General features: G+C 40.9%; 2 protein-coding genes across 4 annotated transcripts; both read right to left on the minus strand.

Annotated features, from left to right (window-relative positions):
• Positions 1 to 2: 2 nt before the first annotated feature.
• epyc (epiphycan) lies at positions 3 to 18,468 on the minus strand. Of its 2 annotated transcripts, XM_034863050.1 has the most exons (10): positions 18,194 to 18,468; positions 15,444 to 15,647; positions 9,858 to 10,041; positions 8,636 to 9,232; positions 6,507 to 6,683; positions 4,698 to 4,817; positions 4,309 to 4,467; positions 4,012 to 4,214; positions 2,657 to 2,752; positions 3 to 906 (listed from the first exon to the last, which is right to left on the minus strand). In XM_034863050.1, exons 2-10 carry the CDS (start codon positions 15,633 to 15,635, stop codon positions 736 to 738), a joined length of 1,899 nt encoding a protein of 632 aa, XP_034718941.1. In that variant the 5' UTR covers positions 15,636 to 15,647; positions 18,194 to 18,468; the 3' UTR covers positions 3 to 735. The 2 variants fall into 2 exon arrangements, with proteins under 2 accessions (XP_034718941.1, XP_034718942.1); XM_034863051.1 differs by lacking the exon at positions 8,636 to 9,232 and having other exon boundaries at positions 18,194 to 18,467.
• Positions 18,469 to 20,927: 2,459 nt separating this feature from the next.
• kera (keratocan) lies at positions 20,928 to 25,999 on the minus strand. Of its 2 annotated transcripts, none has more exons than XM_034863068.1 (3): positions 25,761 to 25,999; positions 21,309 to 22,183; positions 20,928 to 21,130 (listed from the first exon to the last, which is right to left on the minus strand). In XM_034863068.1, the coding sequence occupies exons 1-3, from the start codon at positions 25,826 to 25,828 to the stop codon at positions 20,961 to 20,963; spliced, it is 1,113 nt and encodes a 370-aa protein (XP_034718959.1). In that variant the 5' UTR covers positions 25,829 to 25,999; the 3' UTR covers positions 20,928 to 20,960. The 2 variants fall into 2 exon arrangements, with proteins under 2 accessions (XP_034718959.1, XP_034718961.1); XM_034863070.1 differs by lacking the exon at positions 25,761 to 25,999 and adding an exon at positions 23,440 to 23,555.
• Positions 26,000 to 26,443: the final 444 nt, after the last annotated feature.

Genomic DNA, 26,443 nt, shown 5'->3' on the forward strand with positions numbered 1-26,443 from the left:
AATGATTGTTTTTGAATGTGTCTTTTATTGCATTAGTCAATTTACCTTTCATTAAGCGCCAGCTTCAATAAGTTTATGCTAGTATACATTTCCAAAAGTGTTAGATTTGTCATTAATATTAATATTTATTTTTACAAAACAAACATATTTAAACAATATTACTGGTTGTATTTCTTTGCCAGTCATAAAAATACAATTAAACAGACACATACATGCCATTTGAGGGTTTTTTAATAAACTGATTTCTACAAATATCACCTATTGTTAATCTCTTTTACTCTCCATCAAGTTGCGGAACAGGAACAGTTCGGCTTTTGTGAAAGTTCTTGTGTGTATGTGTGTGTATTTGTATGTGTGGGTGTACATGTGTTCTGATAAGTGTGGGATTGTGAGAGTGACGGTTTCAGTGTGTATGTGTGTTGTGTTATGCCTGGTATGAAAATATGAACAACAGGAAGAAGGTGCAGTAGAACAGTGGATATGCACTTGATCCCCAGAATCTGACTTAGAATCTATGTGTTTGTTAATGGAACATAGCTTTCCACACAGAGTTTTACTGATCCATAGTATATGCAAGCAGCACGCATGGCAGTTTGTAATTAGTTGATTAATTGAGGAGTGATACATTACATGTCTGCATGTGTCACTTTATGTGTCAATATGTACAAATATGTGTGCATGTGATTGGATTCTCGGAAGTCAGTGTGCAAGAGTGTAAGGTATGTGTCTGTGTGGTTAAATGAGATCCCCGATGGGTATACGGGGCAGGCAGACGTAAGCCTGTGGGGTCCTGCTAAGGTTGATGGGGTTGCCGTCCAGACGGATGTCCTCCAGTGCATTCCTGATGTAGTTGAAATCTTTCAGGTTGCAGAATGTGTCCTCATGCATCATTTGAATATTGTTACGCTGCAATAGATAGAGGAGGATAATGAGATATCACCTCCATGCACATTAGACTTGTTATGATGAATCCAATTACAATGGAGATATACATCTATTTTTCCAGGATTGTTTTTGGGGGCTTTTCCCTTTAGTGACAGTGGATAGACAGGAAAGGGGGAGAGAGATGGTGGATGACACGCAGCAAAAGGCTGCAGGTTAGATTTTAATCCCCGGCTGCTGCAGGACTCAGCCAACATGGGGCGAACGCTCTTACTGGGTGAGCTAGAGGCCACCCCTATAATGGAGAAATATGAGTGTATGACATATTGGACAAATCGTAGAATGAATTCCTAAGGATTTCTAAAACCGCTTGGTTACACAGTAACCATATCTGTCCCCTCCCTTAGGTAAGAATAACTATTTGTCAAAACAAACAGGTTCAGCCTGTTCACTTCACATATCACATACTTCCATGTATTTGGTAAAACTTTAGTTTTAGTTCTTTGAATATCAATCTTCAAATCTTAATTCTGAAATGTTAAATTGCTTGTTTTGATATGCTGAAGCAGAGTAGGGAGTTCCGCCACTACTTCACCTACTTCCAAGGTGCTTTGAGAAGGGGGAAAACACCAACAAAACCTCATTGTTAGACCAAGGGGCGGCTGTGGCTCAGTGGTAGAGCGGTTGCCTGCCAATTGGAAGGTTGGTGGTTCAATCCCCGCCCCTGCAGTCATTGTCAAAGTGTCCTTGGGCAAGACCCCCAAGGACACTTTCGGCTGCGCATCGGAGTGTCAATGTGTGTGAGTGTTTATCTGAGCAGGTGGCACCTTGTATGGCAGCCCCGTCCATAGTGTATGGATGTGTGTGATTGGTGAATGTTTCCTGTAGATGTAAAAGTACTTTGAGTAGTCGTTAAGACTGGAAAAGCGCTATATAAATACAGCACATTACCAACAAGTCTCAGCTTGTGGTCCTCATCAGGGTCAGTTTGTTTTGATTTGGAGAAAGCAAAACCTAAATTGAGCCAACGTGACACCGTACTTAGAAATGGTTCAAATTCAATCGGGTTGGACACAATGTGTCCAATTCCGCAGGCTACTTTAGGTTTATGTCTCAGGGGCATAAATACATCGTGTTTCATGAGCTGTTGCGTGACAAGAGCTTGCAGCTTCAGTGCAGAGCTCATACCTGAAGGGAATTCCTCATTTGAGTTAGCTACTTAAAGGCCATGCACACACCCAGTATCCTCCCACACAGGTGTTTTCAATTACCTTTGCCTAATTAGATTGAATGTATTGCACCTGTTTTGGTGGGAGAAGTTACACCTTTCACATTCTTATTGGTTTGTGAAGTTTCATGACATAATGATGGAATTTCAGCATAGCTCCACCCACTTCGACATGAACAGAGGTCTAATTAGACCAAAGTGAAAATACTTGTGTGGGTGAACAGCACCTGTGATTTATTATTCCAGTTTGCCTTCTCAGGAACCTTAATTAACTTGACATTGGTTTTATCATGTTACTTGTTTTGTATTAAATCTTCTATTATTGCTTGTTGTGCACAGTCTTTTTATTTATTGTAGTTTTCCCTGTATTGAGGCAGATCTTAATCCATCTGCCTCAACTGGAAAGCACTTTGGCTAAACTGTTGTTTTAAATGTGCTATTTAAAGATGACTTGACTTACTTCCATATCAAATTAAAACTACAGAGATACTTTTAATGTTGAGCAGCGGTGTGGAGTGGTAAGACATGAGGCCAAAGCAGATATACCTGTAGGTGTAGAGATCGCAGGCTGTCTGGTAGAGGCACAGGGATGTAATCGATGTGGTTGTCTGTTAGGTATAGGTACAGCAGGCTAGTCATATCCTGAATACAAAAAGGAAAGATATAAGTCGTTATTGGGTCAGGCCTTAAGAATTCCCAACACATTTTAATGTAGTCTACAACACAACATTGCTATTTCAAAGCTCCTATCCTACTGCTGTAACCTTGCTGTTATCTTCCTCCATACAACATCATTCCCTACATTCATGCATAAGAAGGGGGACTGACCCAGTTCCTGGTCACCCGGTTCAGAGAATATAGAATGTTTTAAATCCAAGACCAAGCTGACACAAGGGCGGGACTCCGAAAAAATGAAAATTTAAAATTCCATCTGCTACTTCAGGAACATGGATGGTGCCGTTGATTCTTTTAATACACAGTTAGGCTACTAATATTTCAGAGCCATGGACATGGATTCTAACTTTCACAAGCCTCAGTCTGATGAAGGATCAGTGACAGACTAGACTAACATATTTAAATGGCAAGTCGACAAAATCTTATCACAACATAGGTAATTTGTTCCTACAGTCTAACATGACCCGTAGGAATGTTTTATCAAATTAGAGGCCCTAGCGGTTGCAGGAAAAAGGTCTCACAGGAGAATTTAACATCCGCATACCGAAACTTACCTGTCGTGGTTTTATAAATGTCTTTAACATTGTGAACCAGTTGCAGTTTGGTTAGGTGTAGGCACAAAAATGACTTGATTATTTTTTAACCACCAAAAACTAATTTTAGAAAAAGATCATGGTTTGGGTTAAAAGCTGTACATCAGTACATAACAATACTTCACTCCAGTGTGTTCGTCCATGACGTCATCACGTACGTGTTTGCTACTAAAAGTAAAAATTACTCTCCATTTACATCTATTTTCAAAAGGGATAGGAACACCAGTCTCCTGGGCAAATCCTGGGTTTGTTTGACTCACCCGTCACCCCTGCTTAACACCCTTAAGGGACTACAACCACCAGAGGGTGCTGCGTAACAATCAAGGTAAGTATGCGTCATAATTGCTGCTTGTACAGACAAACTAAACAACCCCATTGGTCCAGCACTTTCTCTGTTACTAGGGGAGTGAGAGGGGAGAAGGCAGGTTAACAAGAGGCATGCATTTTGGTCATTTTGCTAACAAGGCCCTCATCCCTCCTCCTCAAATTACCTACTGGTACTATTGGCAAAAAAAATATTTTGAATTGTGAGAATTGTGACCAAGACAAACAAAGGCTTCAACCGATATATCAGCCTTTGTTGATTGGGCTTGAGTATGTGACAGTAATTGTAAGTATGGAAGTTGTACGTACTTTGAATGCCTCTTTGTGAATACCCTTGCTGCCAATATTGTTATGGCTGGCATCGATCAGGCTCATGGTCTCTGGGAGGGCAGGCAGCTGTGAGATATGATTTTCTCGAATCACCAGCTGCTCCAGCTCAGGCAGACCCATAAATGCTTTCTCATTGATGGACGTTATCTCGTTGGCGGTTAAGTCAATCTTTTTCAGCTTGCCTGGAATAAGGCGAAATACACTCTGACACATCAACTCCATGTTTGTTTCAGAACATCTCTGGTCTGATACTTAAAAAATGTCTTTCCAACATACTCATAAAGGCGAAGTCAGACTTGTTGATCTTGGTGATTCTGTTGTAGCGGGCGTAGAAGTGAGTGGTGTCTTTGGGAAGAGGTGGAACACTATCGAGCTTCAAGTCATCACAGTAGACCGAACCACCAAGGCACGTGCATAGCAAGCAAGTGGGCATACCTGCAGTACAAGATGGAGAAGAAAAGCAGAGGGAGGGAATAAAATACGAAAAACTGAGAGGTAGAATTGTAATGTACTTCAGAGGACAGTTGGATTCAACCTCTAATTATCCACAGAGCAAAGGCAATCAAATCTGGATTCAGGCTCTCAGGGTGTGTGGAAATTCTACAGGAAATGGACATTGTCATTATTCTTCTTTGCATTCCATGCCTGTGTTGTTAACTACTGACCTTCCCTGTCAATCACAGGCTCATCGGGTTCGTCAGGTTCACCAGAACTCACTGACCCTTCTACAGTACCCCCAGTACCCTCCTGAGGGGTTTCTGGTGTAGTCAGAAGCAGCTCCTCCTCTTGTTAGAGACAAGATTAGGTGTTAAAGAAACAGGTTAGATCAGCATGGACAGTATATCTGGCAATCAGTGGCCCACTGTTTGCCTCAGTTTTAAGTTACACATAGTATATTAGCAGTGTTTATAGCATTTAACTGATGGATGGAAGTTAAATGAAAAAGACTTTTTGGGGTTAATAATGAAATGTGATCTGCTGAGTGGTCATGAACAATATGCTTGTTAGCGAAGAAACATTTTCTTTTCCACTTCAAATGGCTGTCATCTGTAGGGTTTCACTTGCCCCCACATACTAGGCTGGACAACTGTGAACTTTATATAAACATTTATGTGAAAATATTTCCTGCAGTAAATAATTTGCTCAAGTGCTGCCACTGCCCCTTTTCCACAGACAAGGTGCCACTGCTGGAGTGTCTTCCTGCAATAAATCTTGCACCGTTGGCTCCATTTTAATACTTTAAAGGTTCCCTGGAGAGTTTGTTGTAAAAAAAAAACGTTTTGGTTTACATTAAATGTTTCTCACAATGTGTATTTCTGACGTTTAACAAATGGGATTAATTACTTTCCGTACTCATTTGCAAAGCTGCATTTTTGAATATTGGAAATCATGTAATCATGGTTGTATTATAGGAACTAAATAACGGACTCAGAGATGGTTCTCTTTCATTAGAATTTAAATTGCTCTAGCATATTTTGAGTTTTTCAGGTTTGGCTCCAGGAGAGTGGATTGACTGGATTGAAAAAAAGTAATAATTGACCTTGTTTGCAGTTGGAGTTGAAGAGTCTTTATAACGGTGGTCTATGGAGTACTCGTTGTCACTGTCTTTCCTGATGCAATGTAGCGGTTATTTGCGTTACTGCCACCATTTAGCGCAAAAAATGCATGCATGTCTTTCTGTGTCCTCGTCAAACAAAGCCCCACAGGGTACCTTTGAAGGCCCTGACACACCAACCAATGACCAACAAGGTCAGAGACTTGAGTCTGGACATCCATTTTTGCCGAACCGACTTGCTGGGTGGGCAGTCTGAGTCAATTACCAATCTGATGTGTGTTCTAGCCATTGACTAGCGAATCAGTGCACTTATGTTAGTGTTACGTACGGCTCTCAAAATCTGACGAAAATATTTAAACTGACTTTTGTTGATCTGAAAATAAGACCGATTCAGCAACTGCATGGCCTATTTCTCGCTTAAAATGTTTTCAGAAACACGTTTTGGTAAACTATCTTTGTAAAATATGAACTTGTATTCTGAATGAGCCTCCATTGTGCTTGGTTGTAAATTCCAGGAGCAGCCAGACCCATGTAACGCATTTGTCCAATCAGCTGCCGGTTTTCCTTTTTTGGGCGACAAAAGAGATTAGCGGTGCCTGCTGTTAAGGAGACGCATTACGTCTTGTGCATGTGCAGAACTTACACTCAAGTCGGCGTCGCTTTGATGTGTTCAGAGGCACTTTTTTGACCAACTTGGGAGGCAGTTACTCTGACTGCTTTTTGTGCCGAAAGTCGGCCGTCGGGTTGGTGTGCCAGAGCCTTAAAACTTCTGGTCTCAAACCGGAGCAAGTTCATGAAATGATTCATTGGCTCAGTAAAGGCAATGGTACCTTGTTTTTGGTATACTTTATGGAGTGTGAGGTATGGCCTTCAGGTTTGCCTTTTACATATCTCACACAAGTTGAGATTAGATACTGACCTTTATACATGTCAGGGATCAGAGTTACCTCAGGGACCTCTGGTTCTCCAGGGCAAGAGACGCCAGAAGCTCCAGAGTATTCAGAGAACCCTGAAGTTCCTGACGCTCCTGAGATCTCCCCTGAAGCACTTGATGCCTCGCTAGGGGTAGTCTCAGGAATGAGGGGCAGCTCCTCCTCTTGTTAGAGCCAAGGGTTTGGGTTAGGAGACATGAGGTGGAGGGGTGAGATGGACAATCAATCAACCCATTATTCAATCACACTCACATTTTAGATGAGACAGGAGGTTAGGAGAACTATGATTATGAGTAACACAAATATAGGGACACACAGTAGAACAAGAATGATTACAAGCAAAACAAAAATCAACATTTAACTACAGTGGTGTGAAAAAGTGTTTGCCCCCTTCCTCAATTCCTGTTCCTTTGCATGTTTGTCACACTTAAGTGTTTCGGAACATCAAACCAATTTAAACAATAGTCAAGGACAACACAAGTAAACACAAAATGCAATTTGTAAATGAAGGTGTTTATTATTAAAGGTGAAAAAAAATCCAAACCATCATGGCCCTGTGTGAAAAAGTGATTGCCCCCCCTTGTTAAAACATACTATAACTGTGGTTGTCCATACCTGAGTTCAATTTCTCTAGCCACACCCAGGCCTGATTATTGCCACACCTGTTCACAATCAAGGCATCACTTAAATAGGAGCTGCTTGACCCGGTAAGGTCCACCAGAAGATCCTTAAAAGCTACACATCATGCCGAGACCCAAAGAAATTCAGGAACAATTGAGAAAGAAAGTAATTGAGATCAATCAGTCTGGAAAGGGTTATAAAGCCATTTCCAAAGCTTTGGGAATTCAGCGAACCACAGTGAGAGCCATTATCCACAAATGGTGAAGACATGGAACAGTGGTAAACCTTCCCAGGAGTGTCCGGCCGCCCAAAATTACCCCAAGAGTGCATCACCAACTCATCCAAGAGGTCACAAAAGACCCCACAACAACGTCCAAAGAACTGCAGGCCTCACTTGCCTCAGTTAAGGTCAGCGTTCATGCCTCCACCATCAGGAAAAGTCTGGGCAAAAATGGCCTGCATGGCAGAGTTCCAAGGAGAAAACCACTGTTGAGCAAAAAGAACATCAAAGCTCGTCTCAATTTCCCCACAACACATCTTGATGATCCCCAAGACTTTTGGGACAACATTCTGTGGACCGATGAGACAAAAGTGGAACTCTTTGGAAGGTGTGTGTCCAAGTATATCTGGCGTAGAAGGAACACTGCATTTCATAAAACAACATTATACCAACAGTAAAATATGGTGGTGGTAGTGGGATGGTCTGGGGCTGTTTTGCTGCTTCAGGACCTGGAAGACTTGCCGTGATAAAAGGAACTATGAATTCTGCTGTCTACCAAGAGATCCTGAAGGAAAATGTCCGACCATCTGTTCGTGTACTCAAGCTGAAACGAACTTGGGTTCTGCAGCCAGACAATGATCCTAAACACACCAACAGGTCCACCACCGAATGGCTAAAGAAAAACAAAATGAAGACTTTGGAGTGGCCTAGCCAAAGTCCTGACCTGAATCCTATTGAGATGTTGTGTTATGACCTTAAAAAGGCCGTTCATGCTCGAAAAACCTTGTAATGTAACTGAATTAGGACAATTCTGCAAAGATGAGTGGGCCAAAATTCCTCCAGGACGCTGTAAAAGCCTCATTGCACGTTATCGCAATCGCTTGGTTACAGTTGTTGCTGCTAAGGGCGGCCCAACCAGTTATTAGGTTTAGGGGGCAATCACTTTTTCACACAGGGCCATGATGGTTTGGATTTTTTTTTCACCTTTAATAATAAACACCTTCATTTACAAATTGCATTTTGTGTTTACTTGTGTTGTCCTTGACTATTGTTTAAATTGGTTTGATGTTCGAAACACTTAAGTGTGACAAACATGCAAAGCAACAGGAAATGAGGAAGGGGGCAAACACTTTTTCACACCACTGCACATTTAAAAAGGACTTAGTTAAATGGAATTTATGAATCACATAGAATAAGACAAGTTATTTCAACACACATAGAGAAGTAGAGTAGCCACATGCCTCACTAGCAGACATCTGCTGTAAAAATACTAACCTCCAGGTAACAATGTTATTCCTGGGTCCCCGGACTCACAAGAGCTTCCGGAGGCCCCTGAGATCAAAAAATCTCCGGAGAACCCGAAACAAGATGGGTACCCAGATCCTCCAGAGCCTAGGGGCAATTCAATGGAAATACCAATGCCAAGGTACCCAGAAGCTCCGGAATTATCCCCAGAGGCGCCAGAAGTATCCCCGGAGGCTCCCGAAGTATCCCCAGAGGCTCCAGAAGTATCACCAGAGGTTCCAGAAGTTTCCCCGGATCCTGAGAGATCCCCAGATATCGAGAGATCCCCAGATTCTGAGAGATCCCCAGATATAAAGAGATCCCCGGATCCTGAGAGATCCCCAGATATCAAGAGATCCCCAGACACCAAGAATTCCCCAGATCCCCTGGAGCTGAGAAGCTCCTCAGAGGCTCTTGAGATCAGGACAATATCACCAGAACCACCAAAGCCGGGAGAGAACAGTAGATGTTCTCCTGAGCCTCCAGACCCAGAAGCCCCAGAAGCTCCCGAGGCCCCAGATATTACGGAGCCCCCAAAATCCCCGGACACATGAAGGATGTCAATGGGCGTCAGACGCAGCTCCACCTCTTGTTAGAGACAAGATTAGGTATTAATAAACAGACTGATGAAATGGATCATTAATCAGGTTTGAAGCTCACAATGATGATTAGATTAAGTAGTTGGTGACAAATGGACACAAAAAATAAAAAGGACACATTTAACCATTAACAGCTAGTTAAATGGAACACATGCACATGGAAAAGATGATTGTTGAAGATGCAGACAATGAGTTTAGAGAATAGATTAGAGTTTCTTTGTTTTGGATGTTTTGGCCATTGTGGGATATGATTGTTACGCTTGTTTGCTGGAACAGCAAATTAACTAAATTTATATAACGCTTTTTACAGTCTTGACAACTACTCAAAGCACTTTTTAGAGAATATATTCACCATTCCCACACATTCAAACATTGTGGCCAACGCTGCCTTACTGCTCAGATAAACACTCACACTAATTTACACTCCAAAGCTGTGCATTGGGGGTTTTATGAGGTTCAGTGTCTTGCCCAAGGACACTTTGACATAGGACTGCAGGGCCAGGGATTGAACCACCAACCCTCCGATTGGCGGGCAACCGCTCCACCTCTGAGCTCTCTCTTTAACCCAGTGAACTTCAGTGACTCTATGTTTATGGGTTTGTGCTTTTTCAGACCTTTCTGTGTGTCTGGGCCCATGAGGACCCCAGAACCCCCTGAACCCTGTGGGCTGAGCTGGGGTGTCAGGGGCAACTCTTCCTCCTCCTCTTCCCCCTCTTCCTCTTCTTGTTCTACTTGTTCTTCCGAGGCCTCGGGTACAGGGTAGTTATAGTCTGGTGGGGCCAGTGTTCCAATCTCTATCTGAGGAAAAGACAGCAGTAGTAAGTAAAAATGTTTGAGACAAGATGCTTTACTCAGTCTTTAGTCTAACATAACAAACAAAAACCAGTCACACTAAGCACTTGGCTGTTTTTGTTTCATCTTTGCTGATCCTGAATACTATTTTTTAAGTAAGCTAACTTTCTGACTTACAGATCTGCCCTATAATGAACCACACTTCTGATAGGACGATACAGCCTGTTCATTGAAAAGTCTACCACTGATTTTAAGAGAATAATCAGAACACTGGTGCTCCTTTATTCAATTAAGTTTAAAGAACATGAAAGTTTAAAGAACATGAAAGACACACTTCATCTTTAAGCATAAAACGTGGAGGGCAAAATGCAAAATGTTTGACAACAGCATGTTATGTAACAAGACTTCTGCAAAACTGACATTTATTTCACAAGATGATGACATTTAGGGCATTTAGAATCAGAATCAGCTTTGATGGCCAAGTACTGTAAGGGTGTGAACACATACAAAGAACACATTTTAATGACAGTGAATGGAAGGGAATGTTTTGCATCTGTTACAACTATCATTCCAACAATGACTTAATTAATAACAATGTGTTGGGACACAGTGTAAGTAAAGTTTTGATCCCCTCCATTACAATTTTCATTTATTTTATCTACATGTATTCTAAGCAGGGATGTGCAGGTGCTACAGTAAGTGAAAACAACCTATGACCTTTGTAATCATCAAAGGACACATGTAGTAGTCTAATTTGGCACTGTCATCATGTAACTTAAGTACAAGATACAATAACTGGAGAATGGAGAGATGATTACTAGGCAGGTAAGTCAGTTCTTCCCTTTCCCTCTCTACTGTGATATATTAAAAACAGGCAAAAGGCTAAAAAGTAAACAGATAAAGTCTCCAGAATTGAGACACTGTGATTGGAGGGGGCAGTTAAACTGCCACATTACTGTATCAAGGACCAAAACTGAGAGCCATATGGCAAATATCATATCCACCACTAGATGGCAGCAAGGTGTACAGATTTCGAGTTGAGGCAGCAATGACCACTCAGATGCAACATCTGGGACACACTGTAGCAGACATTTTTATAGTAAAAGTGATACTAGTGATTAACATTTTCACTTGACACCAACCATTTGCACATTTTCTGAATGTATATTTGTATATGGAATGTGTTATACATTACAGCAGATATGCTAAAGAACATTGACAGATGTCTCGCCACCTAAAATGCCTAAAGGACACAAACTTTCTATATTCTTCATATGGATTTTGTTAGGAGCTCCTGTTTACACATATATACTTGGTTCTGAACCAAGCAGTAATGGAGGGATGCTTACAAATTACTTGTTTATGAGGACAAATCCAATCTCAGCCTCTGACATGACACGTTTGTAGATTTTGTTGAAAGGTTTTTAAAGAAACATTAGCCTACAGATTCCACATATTAACTGCAACACATTGCTTTGTGCTAAATGCAATTCAACCTGGTTGCAGTCCGTTTACTGTGTTCTTTGAAAAAACAGCAAAGGGGACATCCTAGAACTAAAGGACACAACATTTTAATGTCTCTTCTACCCTTCTACCTGTTTCAACACATCACATTTTATAAACAAAAGGCTTAGCTTCTTTGTTTATCAAATGAGCTATCATTTATGTTTTATGTTGGGAATTAAATTAAAATACATCTCTGCAAAACCAACCAAGCTTTATGAATTACAGTGCTCTGTGGTGTGTTCATTAAAAGCTTTAGGTATATCCATCTGGTATAATCATATTTACACTCATTGCAGTTGCTCTTTGATGTTTATTCAAACCTGCACTTCTATCATTCTCCAGACGAGGGCAACGAACCCCCACACACCACCACAGGTAATACCTGACACCCTAACACGCCCAACAAGGCTGACCCAACCCTCCAAAAAGGGAATGGTCCTTGTGGAACCAAGACACACATGGTAGCTCCAAGAATCCATATTTTAGTCTTTTTAGCTAAATTTGACCACAGCAAGCAGTTGTCAGTGAGACAAGAGGTATCACAAATGAATGTATTTCTGTGCAATAAATCAAACAAGGTGCAGCCTTTAAGCTATCAATGGGTTACAAGAATTATCACTAAATTAAAACTCATTCAGAGACTTTAAATGCAGCAATGAAGAAATGTCCAGTCACATTTTTAAGCTTGGCAGAGACACAGTTTGAGATACAACAAGGTAAGCCTTTGAAAAGTCTTGCACAGAGTTTGCTCGCTGCAGCTCTCCCCTCCATTTCCCCCTTTACCCAAAGCAAACATATATACCCGAGGGGATAGAAGAGGCGAAAAGCTGGCAACCAAAAATACTATGAAAAAAATCTCTGGAAACAGCATGGGAATACAGAATGCACAGGGATAGACGTTGAATGTGTGCATCAAGCTGACACCAAGGTATGGTATGTTGCTGCTGTAGCCAATAGTGCATTCAGCACAGTAAGTGAAGTTTTAGACTTTTCCAAAAAAGTTCTTGCACTGGTTCACAAGCTGCTTCCTTTACAATAAACAAAACAAAAGAAGTAATGATCACAAAAAAGAAATGTGCACCAGGACCACCCATGTCCTGTTTCATGCCCAGCTAATGCACAGCATACATGTACAATATCGAGTTTATCATATAAAGTGTTGGGTTCAGTAAAAAAACGTGTGGCAAACTTTGAGTCACATTTATGAGGGTCCCTGGCCCAAAGCACACTGTAGCTTCGACAAAAAGTTCAACATTTTGGGAAATGTGCTTATTTGCTTTTTTGCCGCGAGTTAGATGAGAAGATTGATAACACACGTTTGTAGGCAAATATGAGCGGATGATGGACTGCAGCAACTTCATGAAGTCTGTTAAACCACATCACGTTGTTTTTACAGTTTTTTGTTATCCTGTTAATGAGTGAGCTTTAATGGGCTGCTAGACATATTTTGTTCTGTTCCCCTGTCTTTATGCTAAAATATGCTCACAGGCTGTATTTAATGAACAGACATGAGAGTAATGTACAGTACATCTTTCATATAACTCTCTGCGAATTAAATGCAGGGACAAAATTCCCAGTGTTTTCAAGTAATATTATTTATTATAAACAGGCAAGATTATGATATTAATTATTGAAAACATGTACATTGAATTTATATAGTTGTTTTCAAAGTGGAGCAAATGAAGAACTAGTGGAGGCCGGCAAAAACGTTAAACCCAATACAGCAGCGGCACAAACAACATCTTCTGAAATTACCTTGGAGTTTAATACTTGAGGATTTAGACTGTTTCAAAATGATGAAAGATCGATTAAATGTCTTTAACTTTGGTGAATCATTTCTATTTGCAGAGACTTTTGAATGCAGCAGACTGAAAATGATTTGCTTGGATAACATCATAGATTAGCCTTTACTTCTCTCAAAACAGACAAGCCCTGAGGAGAAAGAAGAGAAATACCAACAGAGAACGGGATGTGGAAAGTAAAGAGTCAGCATTCCAGAGGCATGGAGCTCATCGTCGCTCCATTTCTCCCCTGACATCTAATGCTTGTGTGTGAGATTAAAATCCATTTAATCCTCACTTTTCTCAAGCAACCAGTCTATCTAAGGAGCTTCCCTTTCACCTTTAACTGTGCAAAACAAAAACTAAATGAGCGATCCTTGCAATATGCCATTTCTCCACACACAATGCTGCAATTAGTCAGAACTTTGCGTCTACAACAAGATAGGAAAGATTCTAGGAACTCTATTTGTAATGTTTTTACTCTTCCTGCTCCCACAGACTCCCACACAATCTTATGCAATGTGCGGTGTCATTTCCAGGCTTGTTAAACAGGCAGACATTATCAAAGCCATTCCCCTGCAACACATTACAGCTTTCCCACACTGAACACTGTCAGCTATACAACTTTGCACAACATAATTTAATATAGGCAAAAGGCTGTGGTACCTTTTAGGAACTGTTCAATAATTAAAGTAAAATAATTATCTGCTTTATGTCGTTAGTTCTGCTACATCTTATCATATCTGCTAAATCTGAATTGGATTGTGGAATTGGTTTAAGGTAACAGCAGTAGTGTGAGTGCAATCCACATCAGGTTTCAGTTAAGTCACTGGCTCAAAAGACGCCTGCTGAAAATCTGACATCTTGACATTGCCTTGGCCTAATTTCCGTGTTACAAAGAGATATGAACGGGAACATAGAATTTGGCTAAAGCTTGCCATCCCGGTGCCCTGCAGTCTTGCCACATCGCGTTTCAACTTAAACTGATTTAAAGGGCACTTCTGGAATCCATTAAGCAGTGAGTAACCCTCTCTGCCTCTGTTCTCCACTCATCTTTTAAAAGTTCCCGAGGGCAGGACTAAGTTCCAGAGGGCACAGCAGTCATTGAGTTTGAGCACATGTTTTATCTGTGTTTCCTATATATATATATATATATATATATATATATATATATATATATATATATATATATATATATATATATATAAATATAAATAATTGTGAATGATTAAATGTAAAGTCAAAATAAAATCATGGAAAAAACTTCTTCTTTGCTTTTTGGAGGCAATTAAAAAATGATCCATCTACTGTTTTATTCCACGTATAAAAACTACTTTGGATGCAGAAGAATTGTGAAGACTCTAGGGCATGTTACTTAAAGGTCCCATGATATGCTGCTTTTTGGATGCTTTCAAATTCTCCGAGCGGGCGAAGCAGAGAAAGGGGAGGTAACCTTGCTCCTTATCACCTCATAAGCAGCGAGATTCCAGATCGGCCCATCTGAGCTTTCATTTTCTCAGAGCAGGATACCCAGGGGTCGGTTTGCACCTATCGCTATTTCAAGTCACTGGGGGACCATAGGCTGGCTGGGGGAACGCATATCAATGCTAAAAAAAACTCATAAAGTGAAATTATCATAGCCATGGTGGCTGGCCAAGGTATAAAAGTAAAATTATTTGGCCACAGTAGTGAATAAAGTTGGAGAGTACATCATCCAAATGGCCGCATTTGGCATCAGCAGGATGCCTTCCTTGATAAATATACCTGGTGACCTTGGTTCAAAACTTTCCACTTATTACGCTGTCGTTTGATTTGTGGGATCAGAAGAACAACGTGAGCCTGCATCTTTTAAGATTTGAGTTGTGTATCATGTCTCTCAACTCAATTTGATATGTCAATCACACGGCATGACCTATGACCCAATTTATTTACTTGAACTGCCAGTTTAAGGTGACTGACAATTAAGATGAAGTTATTAAACTAAACGTGATAACAATAATGTAAACGTTGTAAAGACATGACCATTTTCTTTGTAATGACAGTTGGAGCTGAAAAGCCAGGGTATGAGGGTATCCGTAAGTCTTGGTCAAACATTTTCTCTTGATTGATACGGTTTCTTACCTGAGGATCATCAATTGTCAGCCCATCTTCATAGTCATAGATATCCTGGTTCTCTGAATTTAAATTGTCTAGATCTACATCGTAGTTGGCGCTGTCGTATGTGTCCAAGTCCACTTGTCTGGAAAATCTGGGGCCAGCCACTGCCGCTTTGAGGAAGAAGAGTCCCAAAACGAGTCGCACAAGCATCCTCATACTGTTGTCCACCTTGAACAGAAAGATGTAAAGTAGAAGGAGGAACGTCCATTTAAAGATTTACATCTGTAGACAAAATAGGTGAGTTTTCTCTTTCTCATTTTGTTATTTAATGTCATTTGTCTAATGTAACTACCAATGTAATCCTAAAGTGAAAAAGGAACAAACATGCATACATTTACATTTTTGAATATATATACATACTGTATATTATTTTTGGAATTGGGGACAAGCCTTGCATTAAAACATAGTTCCACATACTGTAGGTGCACTTCAACAAGGCATGTCTTTATGCCATTGGCTCAATGACCAGCATGGTACAACACACCAGGGACTTAACATTGTGTAACATAACTAAGGTCAGTGATTTCATTACTGAAGTGTAGACAGCTGGAGGGATTGAAATATGATGGCCTCTGACCTCGTATTTAGAGCCTTACTATTTCAGGGGCAGCCATCTTGTCTCAAATCCGTACTTGCCTGTGGTGTGTCAAAAGCCAGAGTTGATCTGATAAGGAACCATGGGAAATCTGATTTAGGCTTGCAGGATTTTTGGTTTTAAAAGTATTTAAATAGATTTTGGGTGGCTTTGTTTCCAATAAATCATAGTCATAGCCGCATTTGAACTTTGAACTGTGCTTTTGGCTTAAATTTTTTCCCAAATCACACCAAAAAGGCTAAGGCAGAAACATGCAGCAAAATTCAAACAAACTATAAATGAGGTTGCAGACAAGAGGGTCTTTTTACATGAATCTAAAATTAGCATGTATGATTTTCATTGGGTGCAGATCCACCATGCACTGCCCTCACCCAGATAGGTGCTGTTCATAATCTTGTTCATGTAATCAGCAGCACAGCTCTGCTAAGCTTAGCGAGGTTAGTTAAGTTTATAAATGTGAATATCTTGTGGTGAGGGGTAATTAGATTAGGAAATGTTAATTACCGCATAATTAGATGGAACTACAGACATTAGGAGTAGGAATAAATCATCTGTCAGTAGAGAAATTTCATTGCACACTAACAGCAGGTGTAGCTGCACTTCAGCAGGCCTGAGATAGGTGATGTGAAATCCAAGAAAAGAAGAGGAGTTTGAAGAGAGTCCACTAGGCCGGGGCAGAGAAACGGAGAGCAAGGAAAGGGAAGAAGAGAAGAAAAGAGTGAGATGGCGAGAGAGACGTGGACAAGATGTTGGCCCTCAGGGTTAGGTGGAGAGAGTGAGGAGAGAGCAAGAGAGAGAGGAAGAGAGAGAGACACAGGTTTCTAAGCTAACTCGACCCCTCACCCTTCACAGAGGGCCTTTATGAGGCCCCATGCTGCCTGTCTCAGCACTCAAACTCCAAATTCCATCGAGGTCTGTGGACAGGATGGCAGTGAGTTACAGCTGCAAGGAAAAGCTTCATTCAGCAGTAAAGGTGCTCAAGCACACACACGCAAGCACGCACACACGCACGCACACACACACATCCTTTGATAGATGCCCAATGTGAAAGATGCACACTCTGTCTTAACAAACCTATCTTTCAGAGAGAGAAAATCTAGAAGCTGCTATTTTTGTGATGAAAACATTTGTAAATAAAAAAAGCACCTCCACAGGTTAATTGAGTTGTGTATCAAATCGCTGCTGATATTAGAGGGAAATACTAACTATACAATTTAATCCCATCATTGTCACTTGGAAATGCCCAACATGAACAGAGTGCACCCTATTGACTGACTGGTCAGCATCCCCACTGAAATAGACCTTCTGTCGTGAGGCTGTGAAATCCAGCATGGTTACACTGAAAGAGGGACTATATTAGAGACAGAGGTCTTCTCATACAGGCCATCACAGTGTACAGTGTGTGGAAACTGTGTATGTGTGTGTAGCCTCCAGACTACCTCTGTGTTATGTTTGGCTCCGGTTTGGGCATTCCTGATGTCCAGTGATTCTACCTTCTATACATTTAAGCACACTTGACACACATTTTCTACAGGTTGCATAACAAACTGCTAACTGTTCACAAAAAAGTTCAAAGGAACTTAAAAACCTAAATCAAGCAGCTGACAAAAAACTAAGTAAGAAAAATGATATATGCACAATTTTCAGAATGCAAAAAAATTATATTAGCGGATTTAAAAAAAGATTTTCAGCAAAAATTGACAAAATACTCAGAACTCATTAAATCTCTTGAGGCAAAATTCTTGCCTGCTTGCTTGATTAGATATTGCATCAAATGATACAGCTGTCAAAATAAGTCAGTGTCACCAATGTTGTCAAAAATCCAAAAAACACCTGTCCGACACTCACACCTGAATCACGTCTACTGAAGCTTTGACAAACTAGCAGTCAACATATCACAACCACTAAGACTGCCAAAGGAAGACAAAGATATCCAAAGTTTCAGTCACCAAAGCAAATCCCTGAGTGAAAATAAAGCAGCCGCACCAGCAACCAATTAGCCAAGAAGCTCCTGTGTGCAAACCCTGAATAGCAGTGTTTTTGGAGGCGCAAGTCAAACCTAATCCTCTGCTCTACAGAGCCATTAAGCCAGTATAAAGATAGCACAGAGAACGCTTACCTCTGTCTCCTGCTTTCCCAAATGGTCCCTTCAGCCGTGATGGAGATGCTGAGGGCTCCGGGACTTGGCCAATGGTGAGAGGTCGCGCAGGGTACCTTGAAGAGGGGAGGGTGCGTGTGTGAAGTGTGTGAAAGGTGTTGTGTGCGTGAATGTGACAAGTGTGTGTGTGTATGTGTGTGTGTGTGTGTGTGTGTGTGCATGTGTAGGTCTGTGCGCTCTGGCAGACCTGAGTGCCCTGCCGCTTATGTGTGAAGGTAGGCACTGGGACTGATTGGACCAGAGCAGACTGCTTTTGGTCAGTCGGAGTGTGCCCACCCCACACCGTACACCCGTATGCACGACCCTCTTAAACACACACACACACACACACACACACAAACACACACATAAACAGACACCAGACACAGAGAGAAAGAGAGCGCAAAGGCCCCCCAATGGCAAAATACCTTTATATCCCTTACAAGAGTGTCCATTATTTGTCTAAGAGTATGGCTCAATCAGACTGAAATATTTGTCCGCCTTTTCCTGAGGTGAAACTGTGGCATGTGTTGCTTTCATGTATAGGGGGGGATCCATGGGCCCTTGTACACAATGGGACCTCTGTGAGGAGCCCCTGTTAGCATGGCACTGAAAGGAAGTCCCCGCTTGGAGAAAGGCCTCTGCTCTACTTTTTGGTTCAAGCTTCTTTCTCTTTGCACTGTTGCTCACTAAATGTTCTGTAGAACTACAGATATGAGTTCAGTTGTGGGATACAATAACATGACTGGACGGTGAATGTGCTGATCTGGGGTGAGAACCTAAGAGACCCAAGGGAAGTTTTTTTTGTTGCAATTCTGTACCGACGTGAGGTGCATGTTCAAAGAAATGCTACACTCATAGACTTGTCATCTGTGTGCATAGTGAAAACAAACAAAAAAGGAGACACGCAGGATGCTACTGGCTAGCATCTGTCAGCTCTATTTGGCCACGATTTTGTCTCAACCTGCCCACCCCTCTCTCTTAATCCCATGGTAACTCTAGACCTTTTGATGAGTGAGGGGAAAAAGGACATAGCCGGAATGCCAGAAATCCTTCTGCACCTGTCATATAGACTCAAATTGCTTTTCTTCTGCCAGGAATTCTCAAAAAGAAATAACTGAATTAATTGTCGCCCAAAAAATCTTGACACAACAATTGATGCACAAAAAGGTATGACACAGTCCATTGTACAGGGCCTGAGAAGTCCTGCAGAGTTTGCCAACTCTGTGGAAGCATTCACATTGTAGGCTGATTGACAGTGAGGTGGCAATTCAAGGCCAGCAAATGCATGAATTATGTTTAAATGTTTATTCTGGAGCTAGGACTGTCAATATGTTAAACCCATTTGGTTAATTCAAATTTTTGGATGATGCAGAGTTATTACAACATGTACAAACTATAATTTTAGTCAAAAATCATCATAAAGTGTCACTGTCTTAATTCATTACATGTGTTTACTACTGTTCATGTCACTGTTTATGGATATGGGCTAACCTGTGTGTTTTGATTATGCATAATGATGACAGCCTGGCAGGTGCTGCAGGTTTGTTTTTAAATTCTTGCTGAACTCTTTTGCACATTAAACCCTTAAACAAATAGACAATTTACTCATGTTTTTCATTTGATCTTTGGGCTTGGACTAAATTGAGATTTTATGTGTATAATCATGCATGTTATTTAACAGTTTTGTAATTTCATAGCTCAAAAGGGTGTGTCAGATACACAGAAAGTTTGTTTTGTAGCTACACAGTTCACGTAATGGAAATCAACTGTCACTTGGTTGATTGGTTGAAGATGTTATGTGGAAGATGATGTACTGTATGTTCATTTATAATAACAAGATAACTTCCCTCAGTTATTATTCAATATATCTTAAACAAAAGTTGGTAGAAAAACACCCTTATACAACAAGTAGTATGATTATAAGTTGTATATGTACATTCAGGTTGCGTTTGTAAATGCTGGAGTTGTATAAACATGACAAAATTACACTTGGGCACATTTTCAGATGTTTTATTTAAGTTAAAGACAAATAAAATGAAATTTCTTTCTCAGTTTATTTAGAATAATAATCTGAATTAAAAAGTGTGTTGGCATTTTTTTTAAACCTTTATCCCATTTCTTTGTATACAAAACGTTAAGGAGTATTGGCCATGAATATTCACAGGTGTCCACTTAGTTTCCTGTGATATAAAATAGAAATAAATTACCTACAGGAAATAAGAATGTTATAGAATAGAGTAGAGATACTAGAAACCTAGAACACAAGATCATTCATTTGGCTTTAAGTCTACAAGTATTAAGTGAAGGTTCTCCTGAAATATTAGAAAAAATAAAAAGTGACATTTTACCTAATAAGCTTTGCCTCCTGCTCAAAGAAGCATAATGACAATGAGTCCTCAACATGTCATAAACCCATTTTGTCCTCCTATCCGTCTAAATCATTGTCATGCTAAATTATAAACCGATTTTCATTCTGAATTCTACATGCAGATGTTTACACCAAAATAAGGCACATCTAATTGTCAACAGCTTGCAGTGTCAGTACAGCTTCTAAACCATCAGTTCCTCAATTTAGTAATTTCTTTTAGATATTTTTCGTAATTCATAGCAATGAAACAAGTTGCTGTCAACTAGTGTCAAATATTTGAGCTTCACAAAAATGCAAATATTACTCACATTACAATTGTTGCATGGAATCACATATCATAGTCAGTTGAAGGAAATCAAAATTGAATTAAGATTTATTTTAGATGACAATGGACCTCAGGAGACGGAAGCAAAGAATGACATCCCTGGGAATTGGTGGTTTAATCTCATTGCCATCCAGTCTAAGGTAGCGCAGTCGAGGAACACTTTCATTCATAGAGTCATCCACAGTGTCGACGGCGACAGGACAGACGTTGGTGCCACTTACACCTGTAAATACATAAAGGGAATAAATGAGTACAATTGCATTGCAGGATATCTTTCTGACAAAAAAAAAACAGTTAATAAATGCATAGAAGAAACACACCATGGATCTATGTACAGTTCAAATGAATCACTATATTCAGAAAAAAGCAGTAGGTGCTTTGGGAAAATGTCAGCGACTTACTTTTGATATTGTTGTGGTCAAGGTGAAGGTGTTCGAGGTCTGAAGAAATGAGGGGAACCTCAGTCAGACGATTGTGGGACAGCTGCAAGTCCAAAATGCTGGAGACATTAAACACATTTTTCGGAACTCCACTGCTGTCAAGCTTGTTGTGGTTGAGCCTCAGAAATGCCATTTTTGGCAAACGTTTGAAGTAGCCAGCTGGGATATTCTCAATGTTGTTGCCATCAAGGAAAAGTTGGGTAGTGGTGGGTGGTAAGCCAAGTGGCATGCTACTCAGCTGGTTCTTGGCTAGATTGATCTGTACCAGGTTGTTTAGACCCTTCAGGCTCACCTCAGTCACATCTTCATCCATCAGCTTGTTCCCCTGGAGGTCCAAGAGGTTGAGCTTATCCAGACCAATGAAGACACCAGCAGGGATCTTGGAAATTCGATTGCGAGAGAGAAGTAGATGCTCTAGGCTAGCTGGCAGGGGAGACGGCACAGAGGACAAGAGGTTTTCATCCATGTAAAGGTGCGCCAGGTGAGACATTGTACTTAGGACAACTTCTTCCACTCCCTCACTGGTGATTTTATTGCGGTTTAGGTTCAGCCAGCGCAGCTGTGTGGCGTTGCGCAGGGCATCTGCTGAGAGTACCTCAATTAGATTGTTCTGCAGGTAGAGATACCATGTTTGTGTAGGGATTTTAGGGATGCTCTTCAGGCCTTTATTATCACAGTAGACAGCACGAGGGAAGTTGGGGGGGCAGCGACACTCTTTAGGGCAAGCTTGAATCTGGGCCATATATTCCTCATATGGCATGTCCTGGCCAAGAACTTGCCCCACCAGGCACAAGGTGCAGAGAAGACTCAGGAGAAGTGCCATTTTGCTGCCAAATCTATAATTCAAAACAAGATACAAATTAATATTATAGATGGTTACACAGGCTTTAAGGAAGAATTGGAAAAATTGACATCAGAATGCCCTAGATGTTCAGGATAAATAGGATCAGATGAGGTGTTAAGGAAAACACTGTGATTGATAACCAATACAAGTGTTTTAATTTGAGAACCTGTGTTCGTTTTGTGATTCTAGATTAACAACAGTCTTGGTATGGCCTTTACAGTGACACTCCAGAATTCTAACACACAGTCACTTTAAATACTGCATATCATGTAGCTGGAATCAAACACAAATGCATCAGCTGACCCAGTGTTCACCATTGCACACTCTGGCCGAAATCAGCCACAACCAGTGTATGTCACCTACTTTACCACTAATGTCATTATCAACAGATTTCAATGGCAGTTGCCAAAGGAGCAGAGTAACCTGCTCTGTTCGAGTAAAGCTCCAAAGACAGGATGCCGAGCCAGGTCAACTTTAGTTGGATTATCACAATCTTTCAGCTTATATGTGAAGACTGCGGATGTCAGGTGTAAGATGCCAACTGTTCACCTGGCTTTGTTTGCAACATGTATGGCTAACCCTGCCACACATCTCACAGTCCACTTGCTTTGTTTTGTACAGCTGATGCAATGGTATGTGCAAATAAACACATGTGCAAGCATGGCACACATTCAGTTGAGGTACTGAACTGAAATCTTCCTCATTAGGGATGCAAGTCAGTTCAGGTAAAGGGCAGATGGCCTGGTACTAGCCACTGACAGGAGTAAAGGACAAAGAGTGAGATGCAAAAGGGGGGATACCATGCAAAATGGGGGGGGGGGGGGGGGTAGCAATATAAAAAAGAAGCACAAATAAAAAGTGAAACAAACAAAGTCTGCTCTACCATCTTCTTTCCACCCATTTCTTAAGCCTCTACTTGATTCCTCTCAGCTGCCATCTGGTGCTTATTTAATTCTTGATGCACTCCAATTTTGTCTGGAATTCATTTGCAGAGGCCACATTTTTTCATTGATGGGCGCACTTCAAAGACAAAGCCGGCCCACCTGTTTTGAGAGATGTGCCTTTGCTTTTTCACTGTACAGGGGTCAAGCTTTGAGAAACAAAGTGTGGTACAAATAATTAAAGTGTTATCCGTGCATCCTTAAAGCTAAAGCCCAATCACTTGTTGCAAGACAAACATTTACCAAATAACCAACCAGTTATCCAGACGTGGTATAAATGTCGTTGCCTTCCTGGAATCCAGCTTACCTTATACTCTGTAAATTCCCTCTTGCCTGTGTTCCTCCTCAGCAAGTTACAAAGCGTAGTCCCAAATAATTATGATGTACCTCTCTCTGCCCTGTATTTGTACCACTAGTTTATTCATTCAGCCTGTGCCAACCACTCATGAAGACACCAAAGCTTATCTTGGCCAATGAGATTCTCCCAGGATTAAAGGTCACAATCCCATGATGGTGTGTAGTGTGCTAAGCCTTTTTAGTACTTGACACATGGCCCACTTACAAACAGGCTAATACAAGCCCACAGTTCCTGTTCTTTTTTGTTGACTTCCACATGTACAACCCATCCTTACTTGGTTGGCATGCTTTATCTCTATTTAACTCCATTCACTCCCTCAGCGTCCTTTACCGACCTTTTGTGCTCAGTTTGTGCTGCTGCCGGCCACGGCGATCAGATCAAGATTCAATAATCTGCTTCCTGCAAAAGTCTTACAGTGTTTGCAGTAAACAGAGTAAGTGAGATTAACACAAAGTCCACAAATACATCTCATTATAATTGTGAACAGATGATCCTTTCCAAATGTCAGCAAGAGGCTATCACGTCTGTTCACCAGTACTGTAAGCACCTGGTCACGAAATTCTGACAATGTTCTACGTGAGCGGATTTGTCTTTGGTCTGATAGATCTTCGTTCAGAATTGGTATAAATGTCTAAATGGACCATCCTGGCTCAAACAGATTGACTAGTGGAGATGGTGGCACACATTGGATCCCATAACAATGACTTTGAATTGACACAGCTTATTCAAGTATTATTTTTGCACGTGCGTCTTGTCATGATCACTATTCAATGTAATTTGAACAGTTCTTGCAGGATACTTTATGCAGGTGGAAGGCAACTCTATGAACTCATTGGTTTCAATTTGATTTTGATCAAGGGAAGGCACGTTGTCTGTGCTGGACTGCTTAAGCATCCAGCACAAAGATGACGCACTCTGATTAAGTACAACACGTTGTCTGCAGACATGCTAGGTGATGGTGTTATGAGATGGAGGTCAGGCTTAATCTGGGGGGATTTTGCTGCATGCTGGTCAAGCAAATTGTTTTTGTAAAAGCTATTCCAGCATCATGATTGGTGACCTTTTAACATGCCAGCATGAGGTTGCGCTAATTTCCAGTGATGACGCAAAGGTTTAAATGCAGCAGGGTAATCCCATCAGAGCTGTGTGAGGTTGGAGCAAAACTTATCCATAGTCAGCCATACAATCTCATCAGAGCTCCTCCTCTGTTTACCAAGGTGCATTTTTTAACAGTAATCATTCATCTACACGTTTGTAATATTGTATTATCAGTTAAATATCCAGACGTTAGCCCTGAGCCCGTTCATAGGAACTGTACGTCCAAGACAAATTGACATCTACATGAAAGGACACGTTTGCAGTTATGTACTACTTGAACCCAAACTTGGTGTGATTTCATAGAAACTGTTATTGACTTGCACACACAACAGATGGGGTAATAATCATTAATAATGTGGATGGAGATTTAAATTGGTGAAAATGGTGATTCCGGGCTTCACGTATCTGCAAAATGAAACATATATTACTGAAAACACATGTTGGCTACATTCTGCCTGACAGACTAAGGAGAAACACATGCATAGAAATATGATAATGCCTATTTCCTGCCAGGGGCTTTGTGTCTGAGCCAGCTATGTTAATTATACAACGGGTTGTGTTTGCACTGCACGGGTTTTGCAGAATCTGTTCCAGTTGATGGCTTTGCTTAAATCCACTTCATGACTTTGAAACCCTTGGAAGAGATTGCATGGCTCACTGCATCCAGAGCGGAGAGAGTAACTGTGTTTATAGATATCTATTATTTGGAAAAAACAGGTTTGGAAGTGAAAGTGACTTTCCAAGATGTAGCATTTACAAATGTTGAACAGCCACAGTTTTTTTTTTTTTTTTACTACTCAGTTCATTCACTCTTTAGCATGATTGTTAAACTGTTGCTAAATTGATTGATTACAAAAGTGTCTATCAATCAATATTTCTTGTTCCTGACGTTAAACATTCATTACATAAAGTGTGACTGAGAGAAAAAATGCATGTAACAACTGAGACATTTACGTTAAATATTTTCAAAGCCTCCTTTTATTTGCAAGGTTACTTACCCACTTCATGTGTTACCTGGAGGTTCTGAAACATGAGATGGCAAGGTGCATCATGTGAAAGGTAAAGATCAATCCAATCAGAAGCAAACCCTCTGAAAGATGCATGGTCCAAGCCTTTCAATGCCCCCTCTCTCAAACAGATGTATTGTGAAAGAAAGGTAAAATCATCTTTACCTGCTCCTCCAACAGGTGTGGTTTGGTTTGGCTCTGGTGCTTCTCCAATGAATAGCTCTGATGGTCATCCACAGTGTCACTGTCCAGCCCAGTTAGACTTCTTGGATTGATTCCCCTTAGGATGCTGCACTTTGTTCAAAAGTTGAACAGAGAGGATGGAGCATGTGTGGTTGGCAGGAGGATGATTGTGTTAGTTGGGATGTCCTTTCAGAATTTGTGATGCCTACTTTTCTACCAGCCCAGCAGTGTTTGTCCGCCTCTTCTCATTTGGTTGGTTGGTAGAAAAAGTCACAAGTGTGGTGTAGGGGTAAAATTGCTGTCACTCCACCCCACTTACCCTTTTGGTCTACAATGGAGGATTTACTCTTTACACATTATGCTGGGGGATGGATGCACAACCAGTTTATGACTCATTTCAGCTGACGGGCCACACGGATGTGTTTACTAGGCTGTCAGGTGAGGTAAGAGAGGAGCTTAGAGAGGTCTGATCTCAGACATTCACACCCAACTTTTCACAGGAAAATGTTCTTCTTTTTCTTTTCCAACCTAGATCTTCTTTTTGTACTTTTTCCTGTCCTGCCTATCAGTGATAATATATTACTCAATGACATCACTGTAGAAGGATTTTACATTCATTGCCAGAAACAGCTTCGCAATACAAAAGTGTATATCGTGGTAGAGCA

This window comes from Etheostoma cragini, chromosome 23 (assembly GCF_013103735.1).
Source record: "Etheostoma cragini isolate CJK2018 chromosome 23, CSU_Ecrag_1.0, whole genome shotgun sequence".
Classification (NCBI taxonomy): Eukaryota; Metazoa; Chordata; class Actinopteri; order Perciformes; family Percidae; genus Etheostoma; species Etheostoma cragini.